Source organism: Eurypyga helias, unplaced genomic scaffold (genome assembly GCF_000690775.1).
Source record: "Eurypyga helias isolate BGI_N326 unplaced genomic scaffold, ASM69077v1 scaffold4710, whole genome shotgun sequence".
Classification (NCBI taxonomy): Eukaryota; Metazoa; Chordata; class Aves; order Eurypygiformes; family Eurypygidae; genus Eurypyga; species Eurypyga helias.
Genome location: NW_010223741.1, coordinates 19,354 through 41,238, shown reverse-complemented (window position 1 = coordinate 41,238; position 21,885 = coordinate 19,354). Strand labels below are relative to the sequence as shown.

Sequence of the window (21,885 nt, the reverse complement as noted above, 5' to 3'; positions counted from 1 at the left end):
TTAAAATTTGAATATTTTTAATGTGTCAGTGAGTCTTTGGCTGCACATATATCTCAAGTCTGTAAACCCTGGCACAAAATATAGAATTAAAAACTGGAGTGACCAACTCTTCTCCAACAGCACCCCCACCCAAGATGCTCCAAAGGGTCACCTTCGGTACGTCTTACGTGTGTGCTAGGAAGCTTGACTAACCTACACTGTATCTGTATTTTATTGACCAGTGACTCCATCTTTGGAAATTGTATCCGTGTAAGCTGTTTGTAGGTCAAAGGAGCAGTGTAAAATACTGGATAGTGTATTTTACTAATCAGATTTTACGCCTGCTTGCTTTTGCACATCTTTCTAAGGAATAGCAAACCCCTGTTGTTTTTTAACAACTGTGACTCACTTTTGCTTAGCAGATAACCTGGATTTTTTATGGCGAAAAATGTAGATGATGGAAGGAATTTTGAAGTAGGAGTTACTTGAACACCTGTCCATGGGCACTGAACAAAATCTGATTGCCATGAAGAGTAAACATGCAAGTCTACAGCTGGTTTTACTTCATTTCAGTCGTGCAGTTTTAAAGATTGCTTCCTTTGTTCTAGAAATTCCACTCAGTGTCTCCCTCCTTGTTAGCCACTGTAGGAAGTAATACCCAACACAGAAAACCAGTGGTTGATAATCCATGGTATTGATTATACCGTTCTCCTCACAGAATGATTCCCGAAAGTTTGTCGTTACAGTTCCTCTTGGCAGAAGAGAATTCTGTGGTAGTTTGTCGGGGAAGGGGGGGAAAGGTTCCTTCCCCCATCCCTTCCCTCCTTCCCCCCCCTGATTTTTTGGGGATAGTCTGGTGTTTTCATGTCTTCCAAGCTATTTAGGAAGAAGAGAAGAAAAATGTAGGCAAATAAGGAGGCTTTAGTTAGATGGAAGCGGGTGAGAGCAAAACCAAGCCCAGACAATGGGCATATCTTACGCAATGAGAGCGCTGCACAACTATTCATGAGAATGTGGAGGTGCTGCTTATCGAAGGAGCAGAACTGTGGCCCATCACTGCTATGCACACAGTACTTGTTGTCCTTGGGTGTTATTTTACCTGCCTTTAATGAAAGGTGACTTTATAGGAACCTGGTTCTTGCCACTTTCTGAATGTAAAGATAATCTTTGGCTGCTGGATGGAGAGTGCCTGCAGAACAGAGACCCTTAGCAGCGTGCACCCATGGGTCTCAAACCATGGTAGAGTGATGGGGTAACAGTGTACAGAGGGTAGGTAAGGTGGTCGACATTTGTCGACTAAAGAAAACATGATGTTGATGTGGTTTAGGTGACAAATTCTGTATTACCAAAGTCTGAACTGACACTGCTTTCCCCCTGCCCCCATTTCAGTGAAAAACTTTAATTCTTGTTCCTGTCAAGGGTATTTTTCTACTGCGTTGCATTGAGGCAATGGCAGGAGATGTAGGAATAATAAATCTTACTCCATTTCATAACAATAATAACTAACAGTTGCTAATACCTCTCTTTCTCCAGGCACGCAAACGAATGGCCTGGACTTTCAAAAGCAGGCTGTGCCTGTCGGAGGAGCAATCTCTACGGCCCAGGCCCAGGCTTTCCTTGGGCACCTTCATCAGGTAAGAGAAGATCCATTTCAAAGTAGGCGAGACTCGGGCAGGTACAAACGCAGCTTCTCTTCTATGTTCTGCGTTCTCTCTTCCTGTTGGTGTCGGGTAGGCATGTAGAGGAACATACGGGTAGACCACATGCTTGAAGTAGCTTGGATGGGGGAAAGTTCTTGCTGTGGCACTGGCTTCGTCACATTAGGCTGCAGAATACGTCAAGATAGGGTGAGATCTGTTTGGGGGAACTAGAAGGCCCCTTTTTGGGGACTTGAGAATGCCTGAAGTTTGTTGTTTTGGGGTTTCTTTGGGGTTCTTTTTGATGTGGGTTGGTTTTTTGTTTGTTTGTTTTGCTTAGGGTTTTTTTTTTTACCTCAGTGGAGGTACCTTGCCTTTTGATTTGGTAAAATATAACCTTTTTGGTGAAGGATTGTATTGGCTCAACACCTGCCAAGGTTCTGAAACTGTCACTGCCTAGTTAAGAATCCAGAAGTGGTGGTGAAAGATAGTCAGCAGTGTGCTTCAATCTTTCACACTCTTACACATTGTCTAGAAATATAAAGTGATTGCACTTACTAAGCATATATGGTTTGTGAGTTTTTAAAAATTTTGTTTTAATGTTATTTGAAGGACCTGTTTGTCAGATGATATTCAGGCTTTTACTACTATCCCTCTGTGCTGCTGCTGCTGTGTTTAGGGAATCAAAGCTGAACTTCAGAAGTAGGCTGAAGCAAAATGGGGCATCCCTAGGTGAAGAGAAGTATAAGGGGCATTTTTTGTAGTTTTTTTATCCATTCGCACTTGATGTTTGAAAACAAATGTCCTAATTTCCTTCCTTTCCTCAGCACCAAGTTTAAACTTTAAAACTGTACCTAATTGGCTGACCTTGAATGTTTGAGGTCTGAGGTTGCACAGTTATTGTGGTATAATTGATGTACTGAAGCTTTTATGCCCTCTTTTAAGAGCTCTGAACTGCCATTTTATTGTATGGAACATTCCACATGCCTTGTCACATAATTACAATTTTCCTAGTAGGTTGATTATACAGGGCCTAGGGAGTGCCAGTGTTTGAATTCGCTGAACCAGACTGTTGTAGGCTGCCTTTCTGCGGAGAGGAGCTGACTAGTTTTCATGGGTTGTCAGTATGTGTTTAACACAGAGACAGATACAGCTGTTCTGCAGAGTTTTCTGTGTTTGTTTTAGTCTTCGTTTTGTTACGTGGATTGATGCCGGACAGTAATTGTATTTAGCACAGTGCTTTATCTTGCTTTGGAAATGTATTTAAACAGTTGTCAGGATCTTTATAACTTCACGTTTGGTAAAGTGTGATTCATTTCTTGAAACTCGAGTTCAAAGGCAAATCTCCGCTATTCTTTCGTGCACCTGCAGGTGTGTGGGAATCTATTGTCAAACTGTCCTTTTCTAGCGTGGCTGCTGTTAGTGGGGTGTTAGTCAGCCTTAACACACACTGCTTTCCTCCAGACCAATACAAAATATTAGGTTGTAGGCAACATTCAGGACCAGTTAAATTTCTAATTAGAAAGTGGTGGTTGTGTGGTGGAAGAGGTATCCAAATTGCATCCCAAGAGATTCTCAGGAATGCGCTGGCTGTACCTGAGTGGGATACATTTTGTCGTCTTTCATGTGTTTTTTGAAATTATTATGTGTTTTTTCAAGCATTATTTCTGAGTACATTTTTTGATTATTCTCTGCTGTTAGTTCATGTTAAAAGCTCAGATTGCATCAACTGTGTCAAGCTATATTTTGCTTGTGAGGAGGAGGAGCTTTTCTGGGACTGTTTGCTTAGATGTAGAACATGCTTATCAAGTCTGGTACCCTTATGTAGGGTGGTAGGAACTATTTCCAGGGTGACTCTTAAGGGTTGCCTGTTTGAATATTCAGTTACTAATTCCCTGTATTGCAATTTAAATTAAAACTCTCCTTCCTGTACTTACAGATTGGGCTCTCTTTTGTGATGTATATTATTTGGGGACATCTTTATAGAGGCAAGAGTGCTACATTTTGCTTTGCTTTACCATATTGTTATGCATTGCCTGGTTTTCAACGGAACAGTGTTTTTCAAACATGGCCAGAGATGGAATTCACTACAGGCTGTAACTCTGACCTTTGAAAGCACTCTCCTTCCTGTACTTACAGATTGGGCTCTCTTTTGTGATGTATATTATTTGGGGACATCTTTATAGAGGCAAGAGTGCTACATTTTGCTTTGCTTTACCATATTGTTATGCATTGCCTGGTTTTCAACGGAACAGTGTTTTTCAAACATGGCCAGAGATGGAATTCACTACAGGCTGTAACTCTGACCTTTGAAAGCATTCGTAATTCTGCTTTGTCGTAGGAGTGGTGGTAGAAACAAGGTGAGACTGAATAAAACAGTTCAGTAAATGAAAATTTCAGTGTTTGGTGTACAGAGAAAATCGTTATTAGAGATAAAATAACACTCTTGAAAAATCTGGCTTTCTGAAGCATCAGTTTTTCTTCACTGCGAACCCACAAGAACTATTTTGGACCTGCTAATCACAAATGTTGAATTCAAGTTTGGAGTTTACCCCAATCAACACAGCCTTTGTAAAGTGGCTCCAGACCCTCTGTAGTGAGATTTTCTTTCCAGTGGCTGAGGACTGCGAATACTTGAATGGGTTGATTTCAGGAAGAGTGTTTATGCTTGGAGTTTTGTGCTATGAAGGTTTTGTGCTAAGCAGGTGAATGCAATGTACATATTTGGGGTAATATCCGTTCTGGAATATTAGAAGGATGATGATGAGTAGAGCTTAACGCCCTCCCCTGGACCTGGATTTTATGAATAGGAATAGTTAGCTTGTCCACCCCAAAATGCTGTTTCTATTCAGTTTCACGATAATATCCAGATCCCTAGGCAGGAATATGTTCAGCAACAGGTAGACAAATAATGCTGTGGAAGAGCCTTATGTGTTTTTTTTCAGCCTGGAGCACAACCCCTGTTTCACTGATTCAGGTGTTAGAGGAGTGTGCATTGCTCTTGGGGGGAGTTTTTGCAGGGATGCGGGTGGGAAGGCTGTTCTTTTTGGTGTTGTCAGTTTTCTGTGGATCCTACATCATTTCATTTCCATTTTTGCATTGTGTTGTAGGTCCAGCTCGCTGGAACAAGTTTACAGGCTGCTGCTCAGTCCTTAAATGTACAGGTAAAGACAGTTTCCTTCTGTTGCTCATCCTTCTCTCATTCCAAACAACATTATGGTCCCATTAAAGAGTCTTTTTAACCTGTGATATGTTATTCTTTTTGGTTGTTGGGGTTTTTTTTTGGTTGTGGTTTTTTTTTTTCTTCATTCTGACTGGTCTTGCGAGTGATAGGTATGAAGGAATAATGGTTTTACGGCTGTAAATCAGGTTCAGGATTGTAAGCATTCAGAAACTGGTGTTTAAACATGCAGTGATTGTAGTTTTATACTGAATTTCAGGCTGGTGGTGTATCATGAAAACTATAAAACTCCAGGAATATTTCATGTTCTTCCATTTATTCACGTATTTTAAACATAGCAAGTATTACTTTGCAATTCGTCCTTCCTTGTAGCTGAGTATAAGCATATAATGTAGCATTAACTGTGTAATGTGGCTAGTGCAGATTGCTTGTGTAAATAACACACGGTGATTTCAAAATAACTCAGGGTAATTGTTGTTTAATAATGTACGTGAGACAACAAAGCTTTCAAACTTTTTCATGATGCTGAACACTTCTGTGTATCAGTTAACGTGCCACTTCCTCTCAGCGCTATATTAAGGGGCAAGGGATGCAGTTTTATTGAAAACTGGTTTCAATATTGCTTGTTATTAAAGAATGTAGGTAGTGCATTACATGAAATGCAAGAGAATGTGGACCCACTTATACATAATAACAGTTTGGAAAGAAGAGGAGGTATAGTGACCTTCCTTTCTAAGAGGAAGGAGGCAGAAAATTGCCTTGGTTGCCATGGTAAACTTCCATCCCTGAGAGAGATGTTGGCAAACAGGCTGTATCTCCAGTGCAGAATGTTTACAGTCCTGCGCTGTAATTATCGCTCAATGACTGGCAGAATTAATCAGAGCCTTTATGTTAATTAGCCTGCTCTGCAGTCCCCAAAACAGGTGGTGGAAAATATGCAAATCTATGCAGAATTTTAATGTTCTGCATAACCAGTTTTAATTATCATAAAACTCTCTCTCCCTCTTCATGCACTTGCATTTCCTCCCTCATGTCTTCACAATTTCTTCTGTTTAAAAAACACCAAACAACAAAACGCAAAAAAAATCAAACCCCACCAAATCTTTTAAAATAAAGCAGCATTCAATTAAATGAATGCTAAACTTTGATTGTTTAAAAGCACTGTATACATTATGTATTCTTCTGTAGGTAGATAAACCTGCGAGGATCTCTCAAACCAGTTCTGTATAAGCCAACAGTGTGATGACTTAGAGGTGCAGGATGCAGATATAGAAAATGGAAACACAATCTCCTTTCCCTCGTTCCATTGTTCAGGATTTTAGGCAATGAATAATTTTAACACCCTTTTCTTTCTTTGTGGTGAAAGATAGTGTCAGCTTCAGTTGCATTGCGTAAAATGAAATGAGACCTGAAAATAATGTCAAATGGTTACAAAAGACCCGAGCGTCGTTTTGTTTAAACTGCATTACCTACAGACATGTTTGAGCAGTCGTAGCTCAGATGGCGGGAACGTGGAGCCATTGCTTAACCACACTCTTAAAATAAACCCAAGGGCTTTTTGTATGCAGATGAAAGATTTTTATTGTGCAGTGTTGAGATAGCAGTGTTATACATTAACATCTGTTTTACACTATAAAGAGTTGTATTTTTTTTTTGACTAGTCTAAATCTAATGAAGAATCTGGGGACTCTCAGCAGCCAAGCCAGCCTTCCCAGCAGCCTTCAGTGCAGGCAGCCATACCCCAGACCCAGCTCATGCTGGCCGGAGGACAGATCACTGGGGTAAGATTTACCCAAGTATACTGCAGTAAGCCTCCAGCCTGGCAAGTGATGGCAGTAGCTACGGCAGTCCCCATAGAACTGTCAGTGAAGGTTATTGCCATTTCCTTTGACATAGGAAGAAGCTTGAGTGAAAGAGGGGGCAGAAAATACCTTCCTGTAAAAAAAGCAGATTGAATCTTTGGGTTTTGTTGCAAAGTGTTTGCTTCCAGGAAGGAAAAATAAAAGAATTCTCTCTGTTCTCAGTATCTGTCTTAACTCTGCAATGAAATTAAAACCTGGTGTGTGTACAAATAAGAAAGTCACTGATGTCATAAAGAGGAATATATTTTTCCCCAGGATTAAAATGAGGCATGGCATCATGGGACTGAACCTTATCAGAAAGCTGGGTGAAGAACAAAATGATGGGAACTGCTGACACTAATTCTTCCTCTTCTCAAACATTTCTTTTAAGTGACTATATTAGTGCTTGCCTTAAGCCTATTCAGACCCTCTGTTTTAACCTACCAATTTTGAGGTTTTTAATTGCAAGGCTTTGGGAGTAATTATGGAATAACTGTTGTTTTAGGCTCGCTGGTGTTTCTGAATTGTGGTAAATGCTTTCAGTCATTTAAAAAGAGCAAGTTTTGTGAATGGACTTGTTTGCTTAAAGAGTTTGCTTCCACGTAATCAGCCTTGCAGTTGTAAGAGTTTGCATGTTAATAAGGAATTTAGGGCAGTTGCTCCAACAATGTATTTATGATTCGAAGTATTAGGTTAGATCATTTCTACACTTGGATGAAATGATGTCTTACTTTCATGTTCAGTTGTTAAATTTTCTGGTATGCGAGTGTGTAAATAAGCATCCTACTTAGTTTTTGGTTAAATACATTTGAAAGTTTTGGAAGCGAGACTGTTTTAATGTTATTAAAACCCAGCCTATTATTTTTCTCATTCTCAAAAAGTATTGGTTTGTTTTCATTTGATTGTCTGCAGTAGGAAACGTTGAAAACTCCAGGCCTATGCAGATATGGATTGTAGTAAATATGGGCATCAAGATTCATTTACATGTAAAGGAGAGACTGCTGCCACCTGTTTCACAGAGATAATGTGTGTTTGGGAAAGGGAAGGGATGTAAACTTGCCAACTCTATTCTGTTTGGGTTTTGGTCTGTTTTGTTGTTTTTTTTTTTAAAAAAAAAGGCAGATGGGGAGACTTGGAGAGAAACAAATGGAGCTCATGTTCTTTACTTATATCTTAGGGCATAATGGAAATGATGGAATATGGCAGGGATTCATGCTAATGTGAGGCAGCTGGGGTGTTATCAGTTTGTTCAGTAGCCATAGCCAGCATTCCCGCTTCTCATTCATCTGGCTAATCACTTGCTGTTCTGCTGGGTGTAAATTTCCTTTCAAATCCTGGCACTACTGATTCTTTTCTTTTGCTTGCTACTTAATTACCTTTTTCCTGAACCTCCTGGTGGAGTTGTGAAGAAAACTTTGGAGTGAGGTTAGGTTCCGTAGGTTCCAGCAAGTGCAGATGTTGGTGTCTGTGCGGTTTGGTTTGTGTCAGGTCAGCGGTAGGTTGGTTCGTGCCCTGTGTTGAGTAGCCAGCTGCCCTTACTTAAGGCCGGAGTCATTGGCTAGTTCGTGGCTGAACTGTAGTAATAGTTCTAGGAATGTCTGGTTAATATAACTAGTAGTCAGCTAGCTAATGACTTTGTAGCTGAAGTGGCTCTTTCCATTATTAATGGCTGTGTTTTCTAATTATTTATAGCTCACGTTGACGCCAGCCCAGCAACAGTTATTGCTACAACAGGCGCAGGCACAGTTGCTGGCGGCTGCAGTGCAGCATTCAGCCAGTCAGCAGCACAGCGCTGCTGGTGCCACCATCTCGGCCTCTGCTGCAACGCCGATGACGCAGATCCCTCTATCTCAGCCAATACAGATTGCACAGGTGAGCCTTGAGGCTTGAGAGGGTGGAGAATTAAGAGGTTTGACCAACTGCATCATTCAAATAATATTTTTATTCCTTGTTCAGTGAGTTTCTAGAGTCCTTGAGAAGTGTTAGTCTTTCCTTAGCTGATGAGGTTGAAGTTGATAGTTTTAGCAAAGAATGCATACCAGCTGCTCATCAGTTCCACAGGGCTTCTGAGGTTGTTCTAGAATCTGACCAAGACGCTCTGTTTTCTGAATTTTCCTCTGTGCAGTTAGCTTGAGAAAGGAGAAAAAGGGATATAGAAAGATGCCCGTAGAAACGACACTTGTGGAAACCTGCATGGATGGGAAAGGATACCTACGTATCACAAAGGATGCCTGTTAGATCCAAACAGCAAAACGATAGAGCTGAAGAAAGGCAGTTTGACTTGACACGTCTGTGTGCTAGTTTGGCTTGGTGCTTCATGCTCAGAGTTCAGTGACAGAGAATGGGGACTCTTGTGTGTTTAGAGGAAAATCTTGCCAGAATGAGCCTGGTGTCACAATCTGTCCATTTTTTACAGTCTGCTGCTAAAGACCTGTTAATTCTAAAGAACTGCTTGCCAAGGAAGTTCTGCTTACTAGAGCAGCAAAAATCCTCCTGGGTCTTCCAGGATTGTCTTAATTCTGTGTGGATAATGCAGTGTGACTGAATCTACGCTAAGCATATGTAGTGTGGAATCTCCTTAGACTTCTAGAAATGAACAGCATAGGCTTCTCGAGTTCTGCTAGTAGGTGATTGTGCTGCTGCTGCTGAGGTCCACCTTTTCATAGATTGAGATTCTCAGTATGTAAGATTTCAGTTTGATTAGTGTAGTTGTGCAAAGTAGGTTGGCTATGCAATCTTCAAAGTTACTGCTTCTTACAGTGAGCAGGTTCTTTAAGTCTGTCTGACGCTTTCTATTCGGACTATTTTCACTTCTGTTCATCTGAGATGAAGTGTCTGAAAGTGAAGATGAGGGCTGATTTAGTAAGAGTGGCAATGTTGCGATTGTCCATGAAGTCTGTTGGTGAAACGCTCTGTTCCTTTGTTGTGCTAGTCCTAGCCCACTAGCTGAATAACTATCAGTGCTATCAGTTGTGCTACCAGGTTTTTTTATCAGCTATAGTAGCAGACTTCTGTGGTGTTGGTCTGGAAGTTCTGATCTCTCTGGCTGTCCTTCACAGAGGCCAGAGTGATGCCATCCCACATTTAAAAGGCCAGTGCTCCGTTGCCCACTGAGACCCTTGGTGCACTGTGACAAGTCATGTGACGGGATATTAATATTTCTTTTAGCAAAGGATCCCACTTCACTGTCATGATCTGGAGATGATACAAGGATGTAGCATTCAAGGAAACTCGTAACTCCCAAGATCATCTCTTAATTTTATTAAGCTTTTGTCTGTAGCCAATAATACAGAGAGATTTCAAGAAAAGAATGGGAAATGTCCTTGTCAAGGGAGCTGATGGTTGGCTTCTAATATCTCTCCATGCATCTCTCCCAGAGTTCACATTTGATGTTACGCGAGTCTTTTAACCTAAATATAAGTGATCCTCTTGTCTTCCAGGTGTGCAGCTTAGGAAGCGAGCTCCGCTTTACTGGAGCGCGGAGCATTAGAATTTCGTACTAATGAAAGCCGTACCTTGAACTTTCTGGGTTTATATTTGTCAAATATGCCACCAAATTTGTGGATACCTTCGAAGGCATTGTTGTGCGTGTGCGATGTTGCTAATCCCGCTGTTCGGCTTCAGTGGGGAGCTGTGAAAACGTGTGAAACGCGATTACTAATTTAGTGCTGGGTTTGTCTCTAGAACTTCCAAAATCTTCAGAGAAGTGTTTGAGAAGAGTTGAAAAGATCAGGCATTTGCCATCAAATAGGAGATGCTCAAGTGTGCGTTGTCTGGTTTGTGCACGTGAATGAGCCTAAAGGCTCTATGAGAAATAGCCTGTGATCGTGTAGTTGCCACCATACAGTGTCTATTTGTATCACAAGGGGAACAAATCAGTTTCACTTGTTTTCTGGCATTCCTAATTACTTAAATGTTTGACTGGACAATTAATTTACTTTAGGTCATTTTGATATATAACTGTAGCTTAGTTGATTCTTGTCAGTGCCGTGTGAAGAAAGTGCGGGGCGTGATTTGTGCAGGTGTTGGATATAATTTGAGACGTTTTATGGTAAACTCCTACCGTCTAGGTTTGTAGGTGGATAACACCCTGCTTGTTGATCCGTATGGACAAGGATTTACAAACAGTGCTCAGCTTTGTTTTCGTTGCTATTGTAAACATACAGCTGATTACACAAATAGCTGAATGTTTGTTTAAATTGATGATTTTTGAATAATTGATTAACTGGCAGGTCCCCGCAGCGGGGACCATATTACCATATTTATTTTAATTAATTAATTGCACGAGCATGACTTCTTTAATGTGCACTGCAGTTAATGTAAGGTGTTTGCTGCAGCAGTCTGGTAAGCTGTCAGTGCTGCTGCTGGGCCGATGCTAAATTGTCCCTAAACAGTTGTACCAAGTTTTGGAGTTCTTTGCCAACTTTACTGGTTTTCATGATCCGTGCTCAGTGTTTATATGATGTAAACCTCAAAATTACAGATACGCTCAATGACAGATGTGCTGAAGCTATAGCTAGATCTAATGGTGTGGAATTTGGAACATTAGATAATTTATCTTTTTTTAAACCAAAAAACTTCCTCACATCAAGATGTAGCATTTAGCAGATTATTCTGTTGAAGTAGGAGTTGGATTGTTTAGATCTTTCTAAGCTGTTAGGCAGCACCAGAAGACATGCATGTTTCCCCAAAATCTGTCCCTCTCTATGTGCTTGTGCTGTATACAGATTTTACCACCAAGGAAAAAAAATACCCCATTAGTATAGGAAAACAGTGTCAGGGTTGTTCACATGGTTGCTATTGGGAGATTTATTGTAGTGCTACAATTAACTAAATAATAAAACTTTCCCAAGGTAGAAATAAAGTTGGATTTCAAATGAATTTGAGGGGCTGGTAGGGCTATTTAAGTGTGATTAGCCTTGGAGGTATCATTTCCATTCTGTGTTACGGAATTATATTTCTGGATTTAAACAAGACTCAGCCAAGATACCATTTACCAAGGCAGATGCACAGAATAAGATTGCTTATACCAGTTATCCCTGAGGCCTCAATTTAAAAACAGTTTTCTCATATTAAAGCGTAAGAGCCTGATGATAAGAGCTGTCATGTCTTAGCTGGGAACCCTGTGTTATGAATACTGTAGTCTTAAACAAAAAGCTCTCCTCCTGTGATCTTGCAAATACACTGCCACCGTTTCTTCGTATTCTCTTGTAGATAGCTTCATCTCCTATGGTGCTTCTTCAGATCATCTGAGATCTACTTGGTTTGCTTGGGTTCACCGTTTGCTTTGGGTGGGGAGCGGTCCTCAACCTGTTTGTTTTTCTGTCCATGCTTTTTCCTTTAGAAGTTTCTTCTCAACTCTTCCTTTTGCATTTCTACTTTTTCTCTTACCTATCTCTATTTTCATCCTTCAGCCTCTCTTCGTTTCTTTTTTCTTCCACCTGGTGCTCACAGCCTTACTCAGCTTGCCCTGCTCTTTCTATTTCTGCTTCTTCCTCGCACCCACTTCAGCGTGAGCCCCCTGTGCTGGGCGGGGGGTCTGCTCAGTCTGCAGAGGTATCCAGTAAGGCATTGAAAACTCAATGAAGAAATGAGTGGAGGTCCGTGTTGCGTTGGGCTCAAGAAGTAAGAGTTTTTGGTAGCAGTTCTGACCATTTTAACTTTATGAATGAAGTCAGAAGAAACATGGAGTTCCAGGGAGAAGCTGGAGCAGTTCTCTCTCTCTTTTTTGGGAAGGAAATGGGGCTCGATGTCATAGGAATGGCCGCAGTACTACTCATTTTCTGAAAGCAAACAATACTATCAACTTCAGAAACACTCTCTCGTGCTGGGGGCACTTCTAAAAAATTTACCATTCTCTTATAAAATGGAAGTTTCCTCTTCTTAAAGACCATCGTTTGCTCAATCCATCTGGTGTCTGTCTACCATATTATTACACTGCATGCGTTTGACTGGACGTGACCAGGTTGCCTAGGTGATTGATGGCCAGTGTCTTTGTCATGCAGGTTAAGTAGTCCTGTTGTTCTTATATGGCATGGCTATGGTCTCAGAAATCAACGGACTCTGGTTTTTTTTCCTCCCTATTCCATGCACTGACACTCCCTACCCCCTTTCCCCAGAAGGAGGTTGTTGCAAATTTTAAATCTTCGTTTAACAGTTTTTAAATAATGTGAAGTCACAGACAGTTAACTGTATTGTGCAGAATGGTTGTGTTGTGTACCTAAAAAGTTACCCATCTCAAGTCTTGACTTTCCGTCACCATCTCCATCTCCGCTGCCGGCAGTTAATGGCCTTTCACGTCTGCTGGCTGAGCAGCCTATGTGAGTGCTCAGTAACCTGCACCCCCCAAAATGCTTGGGGGCTGCCTCACTGGCCTTCAGGAGCAGGTCTTGGTCAGCCTGGCTCACTTTCGCTCAGGTATGTTAGGAAGGATGTTAAAATGAGCAGCTCCATTCCAGCAACTGGCTGGAGAGTTGTTCAGGAGCGAACCGGTGTTGTGACCCTCTTCTGGCACAGTTGGGCCCAGGAAGAGGGTACCTGTCTGCAAACATGTACCCTGGTAGCTGCAAATCGAGTTTGGGGAGGCTCTGTGTTTGGTTTGGTTCATGGGAGGCTCTGAGTGTGGGAAATGTGTCGGGCTTTTGTCCGTCTGACTGGTGGGCATTTGGAAACAGCTGCTTCTCAGAAAGATGGAAGGATTCTACACGTGTGTAGATAGTTTTCATAGATTACCTCTGTTATCTTGGCTGGTTTCACATTGTGCTTCAGTTTTCAAATTTTAGTTGCTTTTGTTACTGCCCTACCTGGAGAAGATGAAAAGAAAAAGGCTGGTTTGGGGGGAATATTTTTAAGCGGCTCTCTGTGTTTTCCTCCTCCAGCTAAACAGCAAGTTGAAGCATTTTCCTTGATGATTCAGTTTATCAAATACTAGCATTTATTTTGAGACCAGTCATTTAATTATAGAAAATTAATAGTTCTGAATGGTTTAAATACATTAAAGTAGGGTTCTACAATAGTGCAGTGTTTTGGGTTTTTCCTTCTAAACTTAATTGTAGCTGTGTCTTTTAAACTTATTGTAATTTATTTCAGAACTAACAAAATATATTTCTTTCCTATTTGAGTTAACTACTTCCTGAAATTTGACCTGAACAACCAGAGTGCAGACTAGGAATCTGTAACGTTTTGCTTTCCTGTTGCTGATTAGAATGGTAATTGCAGATTGTGGTTGGTATAAACCAAAATAGCTCCCAGCTAATATGCTTGATTTGTCAACAATGAATTTTGTAGCAGAGTTGCATCCTCAAAAAATAAGTCTGAGAAATCTTAGTGCTGATAAGTTTTAAGTAATTTAAAACTTCTGCATTTGATTTTTTTTTTTTTTTTAAGCAAAACAGTACTGAAATGTTTTGCTGGGTGATTCGGTACACAGGTTCTGTTTGGTTTTATAAAAGACAGTGAAATTCACACTGCCAGCCTAAAGGGTATTCAGTAGCAGGACTGCTGTGTTTGGCATCAACTTTTATCTAAATGTTAGAATGTAACTGGTTGATAGGAAATCTAGTTACATTGGGAGTCATGGCTGACCTAAATGTCTAACGCACAGCTCTTTCTTTTCCTTTTTCTTTTTTCTCCCTTTTTTTTTCCTTTTTTTTTCCCCCTCCTTTTTTTCCCCTTCCCCTGTTTCCTTAAGGATTTGCAGCACTTGCAGCAGCTTCAGCAGCAGAATCTCAACCTGCAACAGTTTGTGTTGGTGCATCCAACAACCAACTTGCAGCCAGCACAGTTCATCATCTCACAAACACCGCAGGGGCAGCAGGGTAAGTGCTCCTTGCCAGAAAAGAAAATCATACATAGCCTTTTAGAGGAGAAGGTGAATTTGGGATGGTTCATACACCTACACTAACCGTTGATATTCCTCAGGAGAAATAACAGTATTGCAATTAGAAAACTCTAATGGGTTGTCCCTTTCTGGGTGTTGAACCTTGGCCATGTCAAAGCTTGTGCAGCTCACTTCTCAAGGAGGATCAATCCAGAGATCATGTCATGGGAACATTTGTTAACAACAAGGCTTCTTGGGAAATACTGCAGTGCCTGAATTTCTGGGTCAGGCTCTCAAGAAGGAAGCATGTGGGGAGGATAACTTGGAGAAGACAACTCTCCAGAACTCAAAAGCAGAATCCTAGGAGGTAAAGGCTTGGAGGGTGCGTGGGCTGTCTGGATTAGGTCAATGCTAATAGAGCTACAGAATTCTAAGACTGGAAAAAGATTACAAATTCAATAGTCTTTGTGGGAGATTAGAAAAAGTCCTTAAGCCTAAAGAGGGTACAGTGAGTTTTGTCATAAGAACGATTAATAATCAATAGTCAAAATGATGAAATAATAATTACACCTCAGGAAAAGAGCTAGAATGCTTGATTTTGTATAACGACGCTGGGAAATAGTATTTTGATGATACGCTGCGTATGGCTTACGTGATAAAGGCAAACTAAGGTGGTGGTAGTGTGCCAGACCAGTTAAGATGCTTTGCAGGAGCTTTGCTGTAAAGACTAATGCATTTGAGTTGCACTACATCCCAGTACTGATTGCACCCTGTTTGTTGATGCCCACAGAAAACTGCATTTAGCCATGGCCTCTGAGCTGATACACACCAATGGTCTTTTTTCCCCCCTTTCTCTTCTACATGAATTCTACTCAGTTGTTCAGGTCTGGTAACCCAAAGATTCTTGCTTGGAAGGCAAATCCTGTTATGCTTGAAAAGTCTTCCAGAGCCTGGCTGTCCTATAAAGCAGCTCCTTGTACCTAATTTTCTTCTGTTCCTTTCAGTTTTTTCATGCATCATTCCTTCTTAAACACTATGACTTGGATTGAACTAGCTTTCCATTATGCTTACGCTCTCTTGCCGACTGAACACTCTCACATTTGAATAAAGGGTTAGTCAAAATTAACTTTTTTTTAAATAGGACTTGATTTAGGAGAGCTTTTCTACCAGCACTGGTAGAAAATGGCTAAAAGACTGTTCTTGGAGGCATTTACTGAAGTACTAGTTTATTAAAATGAAGCAGAACTTTTAAGATTAACATATTCTTCTAGAAATCACAATTTAGTTTCAGAATTCTTTAAAATAGGCTTTTTTTAAAATATGAATTCTTTTAAGAAAACAGCAAGTACAAAAGCATTGTTTTGAAAAACTCAGTATTAATGTCTGCCTGCATTTTTCAGCTATCTTCCCCTGGTTTTATAAAATACCTCTGAAGATGCTTCACAAAGAAGTAAACTAACAGAAGCAAATCAAATTCATTTCTCAAATGAATTATTTGTGTTATAGAAAGGAAGGCAGGCTTTTTGTTTGTTTGTTTTAAATCTTCTCAAGTAGAATAACTACCAGAAGAGGTTTTCATAGTACCTTCTCCAGGGGTCATCTCTGAAAGTTATTACTTCACTGCAATTTAAGACCTGCCTACTGCTGTCATCAGTGACGCAGTGTGGGTAGAAGCGCCATGTTTTACTGGTAATGTGCAGCCTGGACAACCAAATAGCTCAAAAATGTAGGAAGATTTATATTCTGTATTCTGACCGTAGGCCATTAGTGTGTGACAACCTTCCAGACTGAAATGCTTGAATGGATCTAATTTTCTTTGGGAGTACGCAATGATAAAGCAACATGGATGCCATAATACCCCTTATCTTACTTTTTGGTATGGCTTTTTGCAGTATTTCATGGTTATTGTTAGAAGATCTCAAGCAGTGTGTTATTATTTATGAGAAAGATTGAGGAAGTGTGCATTTTTATTTTGTTACTTGCTGTTGCAGCTGTCTTTTCCATGTTGTTCTTGTCCTATTGCTCCATTAGTCTACTTCATAAAATAATAAATATTCTGAAGAAACTAGCATAGAGCTTTCTTTAAAACCAGCAGTTTTCAGACTTTTTTGAATGCCTCACTAGTACTGCATGCAACTTTATATAAGTATGCATTTAATAACTGAAGCAAAAATTCGGATTTATTTATATATTATCTATTCTGGAAGAAATCTGTTGCTTTATGGACATGTTTTGTCCATACAAACACTACACGCTATGTAGTCATGTAAATGAGAGACATTGTTTTTAATACAAGAGAATAGTTTTGAGGGAAATAAGTGAAGAATAGTATCTCTAAGCAAGATCGTAGAAGATGTAAACATTTGGTAGAGAAAAGCTTCTTTGATGTGAAGAAGTGAGGGGGTGCAGAGTAAGGCAATCATCAGCAATTATATTTAGATTCTTGGAAGGGGTTGAACATCATAGTTTAGATCTGAATTTCTGAAAAAATTTAGAAAATTCAATACCTAAAGTATTAATTAACAATTGGGATGTTATTCTGCTCTCTTTCTTCAGCGCACATTATAGATCACAGCAGCAGATATGAGGCTCTCCCCAAAAATTCAATGACATATGTCTGATGTAGTCATCTTCCTTTTCCACATGATTTCTGGTTATTCAGTGGCTTACGTGAAACAAATTGTGAAGTTCCTGTTTTTCATGGCTTGTAATAGGTAACATCATAGCTGAAGAAATTGTTTCAAGCCTCTGCAGATATGCAGGAGATTGCATAGAAATAGAAGTTTGGAAGAATTTCTTACTTGGAGCAATTATTGTCCCCATATTATTGTTAAAGTCACAGGCAGGAATGTAGCACCTTGTACAGTCTTTATACCTCTTGTATCTATTCTTATATCTAATAGAACTGTCTCTAGAATAATCAATTCAACATCCTTTACTACAATTACAGCTGCTTCCTAAAAATATTACCCTCATCAGATGACCTTTCTACTCGGAAGATACTGCCAATGAAAATTATATCAGTAAAAATCTGAATGGAGAGGGGAAATGGTGCTGTATTTCTTTTAAAGTAATCTTGCAAAAAGAAGTTGTTAAGAGAGAAGACTGCAGCATTGTCAAGGAGGTTTAGAAACAGTACCTATAAAGAAAGTATCTAAAAAGGCAAATGTGGGAGATAAGCTACTAATTAGCTTTAAACATTGAAACTGGGCCTGCCTATTCTCAAGTCTTCTGTTCATTATTAAAGACTTCGTATATGATGAGGCTTTGAGCAACCTGGTCTGGTGGAAGGTGTCCCTGCCCGTGGCAGGGGTGTTGGAACTAGGTGATCTTTAAGGTCCCTTCCAACCCAAACGATTCTATGATTCTATGATTATTTATTGTAAAAAAAAAAAAAAAAAGGATGATGATAGCAGGCCAAATACAGTCCTGTTCTCTCCTTGCATACTTGTCCTACAGACTTTGAGACTTAACTTGTATCATTAAAAAAAACCCCAATACCCCATTATTAAAATGGGATACTGAATGTTAATGTTGGTACCCACCCTGTTGGCCTCAGGGTACCATAAATCAGAGTGCAGTTCCCTCACCCAGTGTGAGGATGAAGGAAGATGCCTAAAGTTGCCTGTACTTCTCAGATGCATCAAATTTGTAATGGTGAACAAGGGTTGATCTCATCTGAGACTGTGTCCCTGCACTGCCCTTACAGAATTCCTCCTTGTTTTGTTAGTAATGAGCTGTGCGAACCAAGTGAAAGCGCTTTGGTCCCCTCAATATGCAGATGAGGAGACCCAGCTCTTCATTAAAACACTCTTAATGACGGCACATTTGCTGGCACAGCAGTTGAATAAAACATAGCTGACTCAGACTCGTTCCCTGAATAAGAGGGGAGAGCTTGAAGGGGAGTGAGGAAGAACTTGGAAGAAGTGATTTAAATGGTGACTTTTTACCCATTACCAAGATATGAATTAAATGCTTAATATTTATTGTCCTCTTTGAAATCAGATCTTTTCTTCGAACCACCCAAACAGCATCAATGGACCAAAATGCTGACTTTCATTGAAGTAGTGTGGCAGCACCTTAGCGTGGATCACTGAATTGGTACTCTTCAAAACCGCAGTGCAACAGCTTCAGCACATTTGTTATGGCATCATGTTCTTGAGCGCATCTTAAAGGGTACCTGGGTACTGCAAAAGGTGCAGCAGCTTAGCGTCTCAGTGGAACAGATGTGTAGGAACGCATAGGTTAGTACTTTCTTTCCTGTGTGGGATCCCAATATAATTCCAACCACAAGTCCCCATTTTGGAAGATGAGAATTTGATAGGCTGCAAGAATTGGGCTTGTTCAGCCTGGAGAAGAGGGGGCTCCGAGGAGACCTCATTGCAGCTTTCCAGTACCTGAAGGGGGCCTACAAGGGTGCTGGGAGAGGACTTTTTACAAGGGCCTGTAGTGACAGGACAAGGGGTAACGGGTACAAACTGAAATCAGGGAGGGTTAGATTAGATATCAGGAAGAAGTTCTTCCTGGAGAGGGTGGGGAGGCACTGGAACAGGTTGCCCAGAGAAGCTGTGGATGCCCCAGCCCTGGAAGTGTTCAAGGCTGGGCTGTATGAGGCTTTAAGCAACGTGGTCTAGTGGAAGGTGTCCCTGCTCATGGCAGGGGGTTGGAACTAGATGATCTTTAAGGTCCCTTCCAACCCTAACCATTCTATGATTCTATGATAAAATCAGGTATACCAAAGTGCCCAGAAGCCTCTTCTCATCAGCAGTGATCAACAAAGTTGATCAAATGGCACGGTATGTAATACGTGTTATGACACCCTTCCTTCTTCCTTTTCAGTTGTTTCCACTTAATCAAATTTATGACATTGTAATAGCTTTGTCTTGCAAGCTAACTTCTGGGATATGGCTGTGAAAAGATGAACAGCTTTGGCAGAGAAAAAGCAGTAAAGTTCTTCTTAGATGAAAAAACTCACTCTTTTGGGAGAACAGTTAGGGATGAATTATGTATTATGCTTCTGGGCCAACTTTTTAAAAATTATGCTGAAAAAATCTGCACTTGAATGTTTGTTTTATCTTTTGTTTAATTTTAGACAGTAAGAACTGAACCCTAGATCCGTCCTTGGGGACTGTTGGCTGGCAGGAAGGGTTTTTGGCATGGGCCATTATTCATGCTACTTGTAGACATTACAGGAAAAGTCCTGGATGACAGTAGATGCGTTTACTTTAACTATTAAAAAGAATTAATTACCTCTAAAGCATCATAATTTTGCATAAATCCTTATGCCATGCAGTCATTCTTTTGGAGTGTCATGTAGGTGATTTGTATGCCGTATTTAATGCAATAATACCACTGGCCTCTTAGAATCTAGAAATGCTACCTCTGTAAAGATTAAGTATACAAGTACAATATTAGTTTTCATAGATTCAAAAGATCATATAGGTTGGAAGGGACCTCTCGAGGTCATGTAGTATTGCTCAAAGCAGGTACAATTCCAGCAGAGTGCTCAGCACCTTGGCCAGCTGAGTGAGTATCTCCAAGGATGGAGATTCTGCAACGTCTTCAAGTACCTGCCACAACAGTTGACCACTCTTACGGAAAAAAAAAAAAGAAATAAGTAGTTCTTCCCTTATATCTAGTTGGTGTTTTCCATGTTCCAACTCATGTCTGTTGCACCTCATTACTGTGCACCCTCAAGAAGGGTCCATTTCTGTCTTTGAGGGCAGCAAAAGGATCTCATCTTAGTCTCCTCATAAGGCTAAACAAACCAGCTCACTCACCCGTTCCTGTTAACCACCTTGGAGGGCCTTGAGCGTGCCAAATCCAGGATGTACTGGGAGACCCAAGGCTGAACACAGTTCTTCAGGCAGAGTCTCACAAGTGCCAGATGGAGGGGAAGAATCATAGCCCTTGGCCTGCTGGCTGCACTCTTGCAAATACACCCAGGATGTGGGTGGCTGTCTGTATCGTAAGGGCACACTTCTGACTCATGTTTATCCTACTGCCCTCCAGGACCCCCAGGTCTCTGTTCTGAAGTTATCTTGGACCAAAGTGGGGACCGGTAGTTTCTTACCAAAAAAAAAACCCCAAAAAAGAAGGGTGCAGCTTAGAGTAGTATGAGTCATGCTTGAAAAGAGCAGAACCGCACCTGCCCACCCGTGGAAGCCAACAAGGCTCCAAAGCATGTGCATGGCAGCTGTCTGAAGGGACTCTAAGTCAGTGCAAGAGATGCAAGCATTGCCAGGACAGTTCAGCTGCTTTCCCCATCCCCTGATCATTGCTTTGGTCAGCCACAGGTCAAACGAGCTTGCTCTTTCTCCAGTTTCTGCTTGGGATGCCTTGTGTCAGTATTTCTTAAATAGGATAAAATGATGTAAATCTGAGTAGATTAAACATGTTCAGAATATTTCATACTGTCCTTCAGTGATAATTACTTCAGAACATACAAGTGAGAATACAATAAGGAAGAATGTAGTCATCTTGTGCTCTTCAGCAAAAGTGTCAGAAAAACATCCTCTGGGGCTTCTCTGAGGACAAAAAAAAAAAAAAAATCGCAAAAGGATGGTCTTAATTACTCTGATTACAGTCGATGAGACAGTAACTTGTGATCGATGGTGTTCCCAGTGGACTAGAGGTCAAATGTGGTCACTGTCAGCTGCCTATTTTCTGTTCCACTGTTGGTCAACTGCTGTAGAGTGTCAGTGTGATGGCTTGCCTCTTTCTTTTTGTTGTGGTTAGTGAGCTAAGCCCCATGCAGCTGCTTGCTCACTCCTCCCCAGTGAGATGGAGAGGAGAAGATGTAAGGAAAGGCTGGTAGCTGGAGACCAGGGCAGGGCGGGATCACTCACCAGTTATGGACACGGGCAAAACAGACTTGACTTGGGGAAGAAAAATCAGTTTAATTAGTTAGCAATCAAGTCAGAGTAGGACAACAAGAGATAAAACCAGATATTAAACACACCTTCCTTCCACCACCATGTCTCCCTTCTTCCCAGGCTCAGCTTTGCTCCCCATTTCTCTACCTCCTCCCCACCAGCACAGGGAGACGGAGAATGGGGGTTGTCATTCCATCACACGCTGCCTCTGCTGCGCCTTCCTCCTCAAGGGAGGATCCTCACACTCTGCCCCTGCTCAAGCATGGAGTCTCTCCCATGGGAGACAGTTGTCTAACAACTTTTCCAACATGAGTCCTTCCCATGGGCTGCAGTTCTTCACCAACTGCTCCAGCATGGGACCTTTCCACGGCATGCCATTCTTCAGGAGCAGCCTGCTCCAGCATGGGCTTCCCACGGGGTCACAGCCTCCTTTGGGCATCCCCCCTGCTCTGGCGTGGGTCCCTCCCCAGGCTGCAGGGGGATCTCTGCTCCCCGTGACCCTGCCCTCTCACCACGGGCTGAGGGGAACCTCTGCCCCAACCCCACTCCTCCC

General features: G+C 41.1%; 1 protein-coding gene across 3 annotated transcripts in view; it reads left to right on the top strand.

The window, feature by feature from the left end:
- Positions 1-21,885, top strand: part of POU2F1 (POU class 2 homeobox 1) — a 51,975-nt gene that overhangs the window by 11,076 nt on the left and 19,014 nt on the right. For 2 of the 3 annotated variants that reach the window (XM_010150832.1, XM_010150980.1), the window contains exons 3-7: positions 1,513-1,613; positions 4,727-4,780; positions 6,459-6,578; positions 8,331-8,510; positions 14,329-14,455. In XM_010150832.1, coding sequence (XP_010149134.1) covers positions 1,513-1,613; positions 4,727-4,780; positions 6,459-6,578; positions 8,331-8,510; positions 14,329-14,455 — 582 coding nt within the window. The remainder of the gene's footprint in view (positions 1-1,512; positions 1,614-4,726; positions 4,781-6,458; positions 6,579-8,330; positions 8,511-14,328; positions 14,456-21,885) is intronic. The other variant, XM_010150905.1, reaches the window with a different exon arrangement.